The sequence below is a fragment of the Salmo salar genome, chromosome ssa16, assembly GCF_905237065.1.
Source record: "Salmo salar chromosome ssa16, Ssal_v3.1, whole genome shotgun sequence".
NCBI lineage: Eukaryota > Metazoa > Chordata > Actinopteri > Salmoniformes > Salmonidae > Salmo > Salmo salar.
Window position 1 is genome coordinate 69,997,122 of NC_059457.1, and position 12,533 is coordinate 70,009,654.

Genomic DNA, 12,533 nt, shown 5'->3' on the forward strand with positions numbered 1-12,533 from the left:
AATACATACATGAAGGACTACACACACACACACACACACACACACACCTTCCCAAACACTGTTGTTAAATAAGTATGTTAGTTGTAAGAGGAAGGACCCCAGTCAGTTGTATTGAGGTCTTTGTTTGTCTGAGTCCCATATTGTTTTGTCTGAGGCCCATATTGTTTTGTCTGAGGCCCATATTATTTTGTCTGAGGCCCATATTATTTTGGGTAAAGCCCATATTACCCGGTCACACCGTTGCCCCTGTAAACCACAGTCAAAAGCATCTAGCAGACCAGGAAGAGGCCCTGTTGTCTACAGGAAGTTCTCAGGATAAATTCACCAGCTTGTAGGCTTAACTTAGACATAGATGGCTGGTTGGGTTGGTTTATGGTGGGAAGGCAAGGGTCTAGAAAGAGAAAAAAACGATATATTAGGCTACGTTGATGGTCGGAAACAAAGACCATGTGGTGTATTGCTAAAGTGATGTTTACGACAAAGTGTGTGTGTCGGTGTGTATAAAATATACAGTACAGGAGGCAGTAAAAAAGTTAAAATGTATCTTTCTTTATTGAACCTTTGACAATCGACAAATGCTACTTCATATTTGTACAGTGACACAAGCATTCCGATCCTCTTTCCTAAAATAGTGTCCACAGGATTCAAACATACATCTGAATTGAAACAATTTTTGTGGTAACATTAAAGAGTAGATAATCGCTGCATCCAATACAAGGAAACGGATAATCCCAAACCACACCTAAAACACAAATTAATGAGTGAACCAATCCATTTTGTTCCTTTAAAAACAAAACTATTATCTGTAAAATATCCAGATGGGCCTTCTTTTGAAAGAAGACAGAGTAAAAGAGAACATAATATGTTATGAACATCATGGAGTGCCTGTGTGTGGTGGCGAGACATATCCGACAACATTTGAGTTCATGGTCACTGGGTCATACAGTGGTCAAGCTGAGGTCAAGCTGTGGCTAGTGGTGGCATCGACCTTGGTGAAATAATGACTGAGTTTGTAAGTGAAATGTAGAGAAATGATTGTAATAGTCTTGTCCTCACTGTATCTAACAGCAAAGTGGAAGTGTTTTTCAGTTCAGGTTTGTGACAACTGCTAAGTACAGTAGGAAGTTAGTATTCACTCAGGAGAGGACAAAGTAGTTTGCATTATTTTCATGGATGAAAAGAGGATTTGGAATAGGCCTGAGAGATACTCACTAACATGCATGGCTGAACTACAAAGGACCTGTCCCATTGCAAAGAGGGACCTATCTCATTACAAAACATGACAAAAATTAAAAATGCAATGTGTTGTGTATCCCTGCTTGTCTAAAATGCAACAGTACTTTTACACTTGTGGGTTTAAGGTATTATAAGGAAAAAAGTAATTATGTTGTCACAAAATATGTATAATTTACACATTAATGTATTAGGACACAATACTTTTTCTAGATTAGAAAGTAACATCTATAAATTGCATCAAAATAATTTCCCTAGATTTATAAATGTCTCCTATCCCTGGTAAACGGACCATAAATAATGTATGAACAATGTGTAAACGTAAGGGAAGATGTGCATATTGAAATTTATCTAGGCTATTTTCTTACACTTCAATAATTAATATCTGTCATATAAGCTCAAGAAAATGGTATTAAAAATATTGAAATTCATGGCTACTTTGGTTCCATAATCATGAAGGTGGGAGTTGGGCAATGCTATAATTCACAACTGTACAGCTACGTAGCTCTTTCCTTCTTTCCCATTGCAAACAGCGGTCTGTGGTTGAATCGAGGTGGTCTGTGCGATTGACGTTGGCCCAAGGGGTGGTCCAAAGTGCCTAAAATGAAATGAGGTGGTAGCATGACATTTTCTGGGATGATTCAAGATTAAAGATGGCCTTTGCTAGTTCATAGTGGCCCAAAGTGCCTTGGAGGTGGCTTAATCTAACCTAACCCAACCCAATTTAGTCTGATTTGGCCCGGTGGAACTTTAGTTCCCAGGGGGTCTCAGTCCTGGGTTTCCAACCCTTCTAGGTGTTCGGGGATGGGCAGACCCGTGAGGACAGTCAGACACTTGTTCCACACATTGAAGACGGGACACACGGGCTGGGCGAAGGACACGTGGAACGTGTGCAGGTTCTGTGAGCCCACGGCGTCGTAGAAGGTAAGCGAGCCGGCATCGTAGTCCAGCAGGACACCCACGCGGCGCAGGTGGGGTGAAGGCTCGATGGCCAGCTCCTTGCTGTTGTGACGCACCACCCACGAGTTGTTGCAGCGGCACAGGACCCAGGAGGCCGAGTTCTTGCCGATCCACTCGTGCTTGGGGGCCGACTTGTAGGCGATGCCCACCGCGTACCTGCAGAGAAAGAAGTAAGAAGACACTGTTAGCCTGCCTCTAAAACCCAAACACTTCAACACTTGTGAACACTTACCAAGTGTTAAAAACTCATAGTTATTAAACGTGCATTGAATCTTTCTCTGACTACATTGTAGAAATGTGCCTTTAAGTGACTTGCAATGTGGAGTATCATGACCGCCCCTCTATCTCTGTCATTCCTACCCAGCCAGATCCAACAAGCCAAACACCATGTGGCTCAGAGCAAGACATTGGTCAATCATGTCTCCCAGGTCTAACTCACCATGTGCTTCCTCCAATCAGGGCCTCCCAGTAGTGGCGTCCGCTGTCGATGTAAACGTTGCCGACAACTCCGTAGCTACTCTGGCTGGTGAAGCGCTCCTGGCCGTGTCCCTTCTTCGATGCTGTCTCGTCGCGCTCCACCGTCAGGTTGTCATGGGAGACCTTCAGCTTCTTGTGGGCTGACTTGGGGTCCAGCTTGAAAGGTTGGCCTGGACGAAGAGGATGGAGAGAGACAACATGGTTAAGTTAGCAAGGGGCTAGGATAGGATAAGCTATGAAGGCAGCAGCTGTGTATGGTGTCCATATTAGGAGACCATCCCCGACATGTGATGCTGTCCTAATATGGACGCCGTATTGAAACATAATATGGTGACCATATTAGGTAAGAATCACAAGACACTTCTCTAAAACGGCAGGCTATAATTCCAAGTTTCCTTAAATCACAATGAATATGGAGCCCTTACTGTTGGTTTTGAGTGTCCCTGGCTCACTGCTGCGGGCACCTGCCTGGTTGATGGCTTTGACGATGAAGATGTACTTGGTGCCGCTCTGCAGGCCGTGGACGGTGTAGTGGTTCTGCTTGATGTTAGGCACAATCATCCAGCTGTCTGCAGAGTTACACAGGCCTGGGAGGGAGAAACAGACTCACAGTTACAGTGTTGTCATACATACACACTCAGCTATGCATTGGTACGTATGAGTGAACACACAAATGTTTCCGTTTTCACACACGTAGTCACATGAACACACACACAGAGTGGCTATAACAGACCAACAACACAGACTGCACATGTACAGTACACATACTTTGTTGTTGAAGTATTGCGGCCTTGATAAACTTTGAAAAGCAAACATCTTCAATTAATTAGGTCACTCGTAAACTGCTGAATTCCAGGACATAAGCAAAGTTCATTGTCACAGAATGAGGAAATGATTTGCTTTGCCTGCTGCAGAGAAAGCCAATCCACAGCCAATGTAAGTATCATACTTGGACCAAATATTCACATTCACCTAATTAAGTCCATATTTCCCCAACATATTGTATATTTTTATTCTTTAGTTTAGCAAACTCTTATCTATAGTTTGAGAGAGGTGTAGGTTTGAGTCTGTTTGTGTTAGGAGGGGAGGAAGTCGATTCATGTGATCCTAGGAGACCAGAGCTAAAGGATAGAGAGGAGTGGTCCAAATTCCACAATCAGTCATTTCCTCAATCAATTCTATGGCCTTTTATCATACCCAAGTGAGGGAGGAAGGATACATTATCAGTGTGTTCAGACAATGCTTCTTGTCCAATATGACTTGTGTCGGAGGGTGTGGTAGATTTAAGGGGAATTAAGGGGTAATTTATCATACAAAGTCAATTCATTATGACAAATGCCAGTGATGTTCAAAAAGACAGTCAGCCAGTATGCAACGTAGCATTATGCCATTTATAGTGATTCATTTCTAATGATCCAACACATTCCATATCTATTGCCATTCACTCTACTCTGTTGTTTCATGTGGTTACTGTGGGTGTTAGGGGTGGGAGGGGTCATTCACCTCTCAATGGCTGTGCTGTTCCATGTTCGTGGGACTGGCTGTGTTGTACATTGATAGGCCTATACTAAGCCGTGCTGTGCCACATTGATGCCCGCAGGCTTAAAAAACGTCTTATTGTCACGTCCTGACCATAGTAAGTTGTTATTTTCTATGGTAGAGTAGGTCAGGGCGTGACAGGGGGTGTTTGTCTGTTTTTGTATTTCTATGTTTAGTTTCTAGTTTTTTTTATTTCTAGGTTCATTTTTGTTTGGCATGACCTCCAATTAGAGTCAGACGGTTGTCATTTTCTCTAATTGGAGGCCATATTTAAGTTGATGCTTGTCCCACTGGTGTTTTGTGGGTGATTATTTTGTGAGTAGTGTATGCCTGCTCTGCGTCACGGCTTTCTTGTTTTTTGTATTTAAAGTTTATGGTTTATTGCAGTAGTTTGATGACCAAATAAAAGATGTGGAACTACGATCACGCTGCGTATTGGTCCGATCCTTCCGAAAGCCCTGACACTTATTACTCAAATCCCGTTAACGGGATCGATTTGACAACATCCGGTGAAATGGCAGAGCGCCAAATTCAAAAATAAATATACAAAATATTTAACTTTCATACATTCACAAGTGCAATACACCAAATTAAAGCTGAACTTCTTGTTATTCTAGCCACAGTGTCAGATTTCAAAAAGGCTTTACGGCGAAAGCAAACAATGCTATTATGTGAGGACAGCACCACATCAAACACAATCATATTTCATCCCGCCGGGTGCGACACAAAACTCAGAAATAACGATATAATTCATGCCTTACCTTTGACGAGCTTCTTCTGATGGCACTCCAATATGTCCCATAAACATCACATGTGGTCCTTTTGTTAGATTAATTCCGGCGTTATATATCCATAATGTTCATTTATTTGGCACGTTTGATCCAGAAAAACACCGGTTCCAACTCGCGCAACATGACTACAAAATATCTCAAGTTACCTGTAATCTTTGTCCAAACATTTCAAACAACTTTCCCAATACAACTGTAGGTATTTTTAACATAAATAATCGATAAAATTTAAGACGGGATAAACTGCGTTCAATACCGGAGGAAAACAAAGTGGAGCGTGCTTTTCAGGTCACGCGCCTCTATCAAACAGTACACTTCCCTCGAGCCTCATTCTGAACAGGGCTACTTCTTCATTACACAAAGGAAAAACATCAACCAATTTCTAAAGACTGTTGACATCCAGTGGAAGCGATAGGAACTGCAAGCAACTGCCTTTGAATTATGGATTCTCAATGAAAACCCATTTAAAAGAGTGACCTAAAAAACAAAAAATCCTGGATGGTTTGTCCTCCGGGTTTCGCCTGCCAAAAAAGTTCTGTTATACTCACAGACAACATTCAAACAGTTTTCGAAACCTTAGAGTGTTTTCTATCCACATCTACCAATTACATGCATATCCTAGCTTCTGGGCCTGAGTAGCAGGCAGTATACTTTGGGCACACTTTTCATCTGGACTGAAAATAGTACCCTCAAGCCATAAGAAGTTTTAATTATCTGCCAGAGCGGCCATCGTGCTGAGTGCACAGTGTATTCTCCGTAATCTTCACGCGACATCTTTTTGAGCATGAACCCATTACACCTTTTTGTCCATCCCTATAGGCTACCATGTCCCATCATCATGTCTAGCGTGTGTTCTGAAGGCTGCCGTGCTGTAAATGTACAGTGCACTGTGAATGTACAGTACATTTGCCAATATTTTAAATGGAAACACGCCATTCTCACCTCACACATGGCAGCCATTTTGGAATGGAGTGCCTGTCACACATCATTTACATTGGTGAGAGAAAATACAGTGAGTAATTAAATTGCCCTGCAAGTAAATGACCCTGAGTGAGACCCTATGGGACCAGTGTCTGCCGTCACCCCTTTTCCTCAGAAGTGTTTTCAGAGACATTTCTAAGATGTGACATTTTGACAACACCTCAGCCTCAGCCCAGAGCTTAGACCTGGTGATTGGATGTGAAACTAGGGCGGGAAGAAAACATAGAGGATGAGGAGAGGAGGAAGTGGAAAAAAACATGTGTCACTTTGGGTTTACGCCACTCCTCATGAAAAGTGCTGATGTTGGTAGACTTTAAAAAAAAGGCCCTTCTCAACGGGGTTCCAAAGACAGCATCTGATACAATTGTTATGTTCAATTATCATTCAAGGGTGAACATGGTAGACTTCTATTATACATTTATGTTCATTCATTTTGTATATCGGTACCGAAAGACATTCAAAAAGCCATTCTACTTGGGGCACTGGAGTTTTCAACATGATTTAAGCGTGGAAAAAGCCAGCTGCTCTTGTTCCAAATTGCAGCAACACTGATGATGTATTGCAATATTAAAGCTATAGTTCTGGTAGTTCTCCGTTTCTTCTCTTTGTTGTTGTTGCTAAAATGCTAATGTTTGAAGGGAAGAGAGATGATCACAATATGAGACAAATCATATCCTATTTATTCTCATGACATCCTATAACCTTGTTTGCTCGCCGTCCGCTTTCATCAAGCCACACTTCCCCCTCTGTTCTCTTCATCTAAGAAGCTATATTTCCCATCCCCTGATCTCATTTTATATTGCTTGCCCAGCGAAGTATGCATGAGCGTGGCATTCAGGCGTGATCCGTGGGGGAGGAGGGCTCTGAGCACCGATTCGTGTTATGACTGTAATTCGCTCCGAGTCAGCTAGTCTCCCTCTCTCCTTTCCACACTGTCCCCTTTGACACTGCAATAACTCAAGCTGAGATCCTGAGATTTGAGCTCACCCCATTGGCCCTAGTCGACAGGCTCGGTGAGAAGAAACGCATGATTCGGTTTTGATTCTTGAGTCCTCCAGCTGTTTGGCTTTACACCTGATTTATCACGGGGCTTTGAGTTGGAAAATACAAAAGTTATCATCAGGAGAGAGTTCTGTGAGCACAAAGCGTTCTCTCAAGGCGTTCTGTGCACTTACTAGCACCATTGGCTTGCCATGTGAAGATACCATTGTGTGTCTGGTGGTGTGTCTGGTATGCCAGAGGGTAGTATCACTTACACACTGACAACATTTGCTTGACCTATGAAGATAGTTGTGTGCTTGAAGGTTGTTTCTGGTATGTGTGACTGCATTTTTGCCGACACACAGATACTTACTGACAATGTTGGCTTGCCCTGTGAAGATAGCATACTGGAGCTCATAGGAAACCACTGTGAACTCGTCGTCTGAGGTCCAGTGGACGGTGATGGTGTCGTACGATGCAGTGCAGAGCTCTTCTCTGATGCCCGGAGGACTTGGCGCTAGATAAGGGTAATGAGAAATTAGAAAAGGGTAAGAATGGAAAATGTTATGCGTGCTCTGGCATAACAATGAAATAACAGTGGTTCACCTTTTGAGTGTGCTGTTTTACCTCAAACAAAGTACTGTGGCTCTTAAAGGAGGACTGAAGGCTAGTGACTTATATTGATTGCCAAGCTTTTGTTTGCTAATGATAATTTATAGCCCAGATGATATTTCAGAGGTTGACAGTTGATCAGAGGCTGATGACATCTTTCGCACTCCTCCCCTCCCTAACCCTCCTCTCTCTCTCTTCTCTCATCTCTCTCATCTCTCTCTCTTCTCTCATCTCTCCTTCCCTCTCTCTCTCTCTCTCTCTCTCTCTCTCCCTCTCTCTCCCTCTCTCCCTCCCTCTCTCTCCTTCTCTCGCGCTCCCCCTCCGCCAGTGAGTGCACATCAATGACTCAGAGTGATTCACTTAGTGAGCCAGCCCTCAAGCGAAGCCCTCTGTCATCACAAAGACTAAACAACAATCTCTTCCACAAACTCATATAAATCTATACATTTGATGTATAATATTTTGGGGTACTGCAATAACATGCAATAACATTGACAATTTTGGCATTATGTAGATGTGGAACTTTGGACCACAGTTAGGTTGAGTGCATACAACCACATTTTTAAGTTATGGTTGTAGAGAGAGATGCCAACTCTTGCACTTAACAATAGAATATAGCGAGATATTGCCAGTGCTTTGATATAGTAGACGTCATGACATAAAGCAATATCACAATATAAGCAACAATATCACAGTATATCACAATATTGCCACATTATCACAATATACCGATATTGTATGAAATGATCACTTTTGGCGCCCACCACTACTAGTAAACAGAGCTGATTGTACTCTGTACCTGTCAGGTAGTCCAGGCTCTCCAGCAGCTTTTTCTCCTTGGTGAAGTCCAGAGCGAACGTGTCAAAGGTGTCCGTCAGGTTGATCTCTGGAATCAGGACCTGAGAGGAGGCGGTCGCCATGGAAACCCTAACACAAACACATATCCCAGAGGGTTTAGTTCACAACTATCCCACTATGTTGCACATTTTCATAGGATGCCAGAGGTCATGTTGATTGACTGTGAATTGCCAATGGTTAGTCAGAGCCGGTGTTTGTAGTGAATTTCTACCACACCCTCCGTGCTGGCCTTGCTCACCTTTCGGTGATACTCTTCGCATTCTGGAGGAAGCGGGCGTGGTCCGTCTCCTTCAGGGTCTGGTCGGCCTGGGTGATGAGAGCAGAGGACCTTTCGATGCACTGCTTACAGTTGGAGATCTGCTGGGCTAGCTTCCTGATCCGGACCGCCTATAGAGCAGATAGGACAGAGGGGGTTAGAATGGGTTAAAGGTGATTAACTGAATCCCACGTCAGGGATGGTAGAGATTTAGCCCAGATGGGGCGTTTTGCTATCGTATCCAGATGTTTTTGGCTTGTTGCTTTCTCTTCACCTAATGAGAGGTTTAGAGAGAGTGATTGAGGGCAGTGAAATGTGGTTGGTTGGATGTTGTATTTAGGTCAGAGACACTACCCTCATCAACATTTTCTGACACACTAAACTAAACAATTAATCTTTGGTTTCATTCGAATGTGTATATTTTTGTTACAATTTTCTGGTATTTATATGAATCAACTTTCACCCGTATCCTATATCTGGACAATACCAGAGGTGTGGGAGCAGGAAGGAATACCAAATTCTCTCTCTATTGTCTCAGCAGCAACCGCCCACCATAAAGGATTTCTATTTAGGCAGGTTTTCATTTCCAGCCGAAAGGTCAGAGCTAAACTGCCTCTATGGCCCTTGATATTGGTACTTCTACTTTAAAGCCCCGCTCCTGACTCAAGTCCTGACACGAGACCAGGGAGGAAGGAAGGAAGTCCCGTCATTTAGAGAAACTGCAGGAATCTGGTTTCTGACTAACCTGGACAGCTATTGGTAATTCCAACGCCAACAGAAATTCACTAAGGGAACTAAAGTAAGTAAAAGTAACACAAAGTGTTAAGTCGTTTCATTTCCTCTCTGACTACAAATAGTTAGCTTTGAGCGAACTCCAACTCTGTCAGTCAGTAAAAATAATTGAGACATGCCCTGTAGGTTGGACATTTTGATAATTAAGCATGGTCCAATCCCCCTGGTGACCTTGTTCAAATGTTCGCTTTGCATCATAAATGAACAGATTGAGAGTGAACAGACGGTGGACTTTCCAACAGATCCAATGCAGACCCCGAACAGAAGGCGAGAGACATTTACCCTTCTGTTGTTTTACTATTACATTCCTTCCCAGGCTGTACGGTTCAGACTGCAGCTCAGAGAAAGCGCAGAGGATTGTGTGTGTGTTGGATGGGATTCCCCTTTCAGACCCATGGCCACTCCTGGATCTTACCTTTCCCTCCTTGATTTTGGTCCCAATGATCTGTCTCCTTTGCTGGATGATATCAATCAGGAGGTCGCATTCTTCCATCAGCTTTCCCTCCTGCCGTGATGCATTGACCTGAGAAACACAAATGAAACATAATAAATCTGTCTGATAATTCATAGCCTTAAGTAAACTGTAATTACAAACCATTTACTGTTATACTTACCCAGTCAGACGAACTCATGGATACCATTTTTATGTCTGCATTAGGAAGGAAGTTAGAGATAGTTTCAAGAGCCAACGCTAACTAGCGTCAGCGCAATGACTGGAAGTCTACAGGAACGCGAGCGTATGGTTTGCGCTAATGCTAGTTAGCAGTGGCTCAGCATTGGCTTTCAAAACTACCTCTAACTTCTTTCATACTGCATGCAGAGATATAAAAAGGGTATCCACGAGTTACTCTGACTCTGGCAAAAAATAAAATAAAACGGATCTCGCAGTATCCCTTTAATGTTTTGTAATTATCAAAATGTCCGACCTGTCGCAAGGCCATGATTTAGAAAAAAGTAGAAAAACAGATGAATTGCCAGAATCTTGCAGTATCCATTTAAAGCTCTAGCTCTAACTAATGATAATTCAGATGTCAGTTGGTTTTGCATTGCAAAGAATAACCTACGAGTGAATGAATCAACATTGAGCCACAATATTTTAATGTGTGTTTGTTTCTGGCTACTACAGAAGATAAGGACTGCCTGCGCCTTTGTTTTGCTGAGTCTAACAGTGCTCAATTCTATGTAGCATTTGGATCAGTCCACAGCTCTTGAAGGTTTGCGATTGTTGAGTACATGCACACTCAGGTCCACTTTACTAGCCACAGGCCTTTGAAATAGATGCCTCTTTGGTGCCCATTTTTATGTCCTGGTGAAACACAGATTTCACCACCTGGACAAGTTTCCACCGAAGCGAAGCGAAAAGCGGAGAGGGGAGATGTGAAAGAGGGATTGTTTGAGCGTTGCCAAGCCAACGAGGTGTGTTACGGTCACTCCCTGGTGTGGACAGGCTGTTTATGATATGAAAGGGACTCATTGAAACGCACACAGATCCGTCTTTTCAACGCCAGTAATTAGGTTCCTTCGCCCTGTGAGTGGGTTTCTCTACTGTTAGTTCACAGGGTTTAGAGGAGGTCATGGGTGAGTGCCACCATCTCCCCCTCTGTTCTGCCATGGAATATTTGTGGATTTTAGGTCTAATGAACCGTCTATGTATTACAGTAGGAGATGGATGTTCAGTGAGGACACACTGTGGGCTCAGCCTTTGGACATGGCAAGGGAGCGTGTGACGGACATGAAAGATGAGTCTTTGGCAGGAGCATAAGACATTAATTTAACACAAAGCAAAAGCGTTTCTGGAGAATTGCACGTCAAAAGAGGTCAGAAACGTTTAACAGGAGGTGGAAAGAGGCTGATTTGCTTTAGAAGAATTTCAAATATTCAGCAATCTCTCCAAAAAGTACACACGCGTCCTGTGTACTCTCTTTAAGTGCTGAGAAAGGGTGTCTTTCCGGTCCTTGCACATTTATGCACACTGATGATGACTATACAAAAAAAACTCTAACTAATCCTTGGGGTGGATATAGCAAATTAATATCTACAGATTTAATGAAGTGGTTTCATGAGTTGCACAATAATTCTGCAGCTCATTCCACATTCCTCAATTATTCACGCAGATTACTTTTACAAAGTACAAAGTTGATTCACTGAGCACAAGCTGCACACACACACAGACACACACACACACACACGTGAACATGGTTTAAAAACCATGTACATGTTCTTTTCTGACCTACATCCACCATGAAAACGAGGTCAGATATTTCCCCTCTTTTTCTCTGATGCATTATTTAAATACATCCATTTTGTAAGGACCAGGTTTGTGGATTTTAAAAGGCTAAATGAAATGACCAAAGTGGACCTGCGGCCTGTCCTCAAATGTTACCACCCTTTTTGTGTACTGGTCACAGTGGTCATAGAGACATAGTGCAATCTCTGCTTAGAGTATAAGTCATAAAGATTCAGGCCATGTCATTTTCATTTCCTAGCCCACCCTTCCACCATGGGGCTGTGACTCTTTCCTCTCAGGCACTTCTAATTTGAATCATCACAGATCAAGAACCAGTGACTATGGTCAGAAAGGCTTAATCCAGAACAACCTTCATTAAAGAAGTGGCACAACCAATCTTTTGTCTCAGTATAGATACATCAGTAAAATCTGATTGTATTGCACATGGGCACATTTAAATTGGACATGTATATAATATAATACATTTTCATAATGTGTTGCTTGACAACTCAATGATTAGTAGTAGCCTACATATCAGGAAAACATTGTGCATTTTGAAATTGTAGAACATGATTCTATATACAAATTCAGATGAGCAAACTCAAGCGGAGACAGGAGCATCTGTTACCACATAAACTACTTCATGATGACATGACAACATTAGCATAATCATGTCAGGGAAATCATCATTTGAAATTTGGCATCAATACAAAAATCTACAACGTTTGTAGTTTTCTCTGAGGTGAACGACATACTGTACAGGTAATTGGGCTTGCATCACATGCACTACACTAACTGACTACAGCATGCCTCTTGCACATGCACGCAT

At 42.6% G+C, this 12,533-nt stretch overlaps 1 protein-coding gene across 3 annotated transcripts in view; it reads right to left on the reverse strand.

Moving 5' to 3' along the window:
* Positions 1–528: 528 nt before the first annotated feature.
* Positions 529–12,533, reverse strand: part of LOC106574413 (E3 ubiquitin-protein ligase Midline-1) — a 53,254-nt gene continuing 41,249 nt past the window's right edge. For all 3 annotated transcript variants that reach the window (XM_014150288.2, XM_014150287.2, XM_014150289.2), the window contains exons 4-10: positions 9,893–10,000; positions 8,668–8,816; positions 8,371–8,498; positions 7,333–7,476; positions 3,096–3,257; positions 2,633–2,840; positions 529–2,349 (exon numbers count right to left, since the gene is read on the reverse strand). In XM_014150288.2, coding sequence (XP_014005763.1) covers positions 2,001–2,349; positions 2,633–2,840; positions 3,096–3,257; positions 7,333–7,476; positions 8,371–8,498; positions 8,668–8,816; positions 9,893–10,000 — 1,248 coding nt within the window. In that variant the 3' untranslated portion in view covers positions 529–2,000. The remainder of the gene's footprint in view (positions 2,350–2,632; positions 2,841–3,095; positions 3,258–7,332; positions 7,477–8,370; positions 8,499–8,667; positions 8,817–9,892; positions 10,001–12,533) is intronic.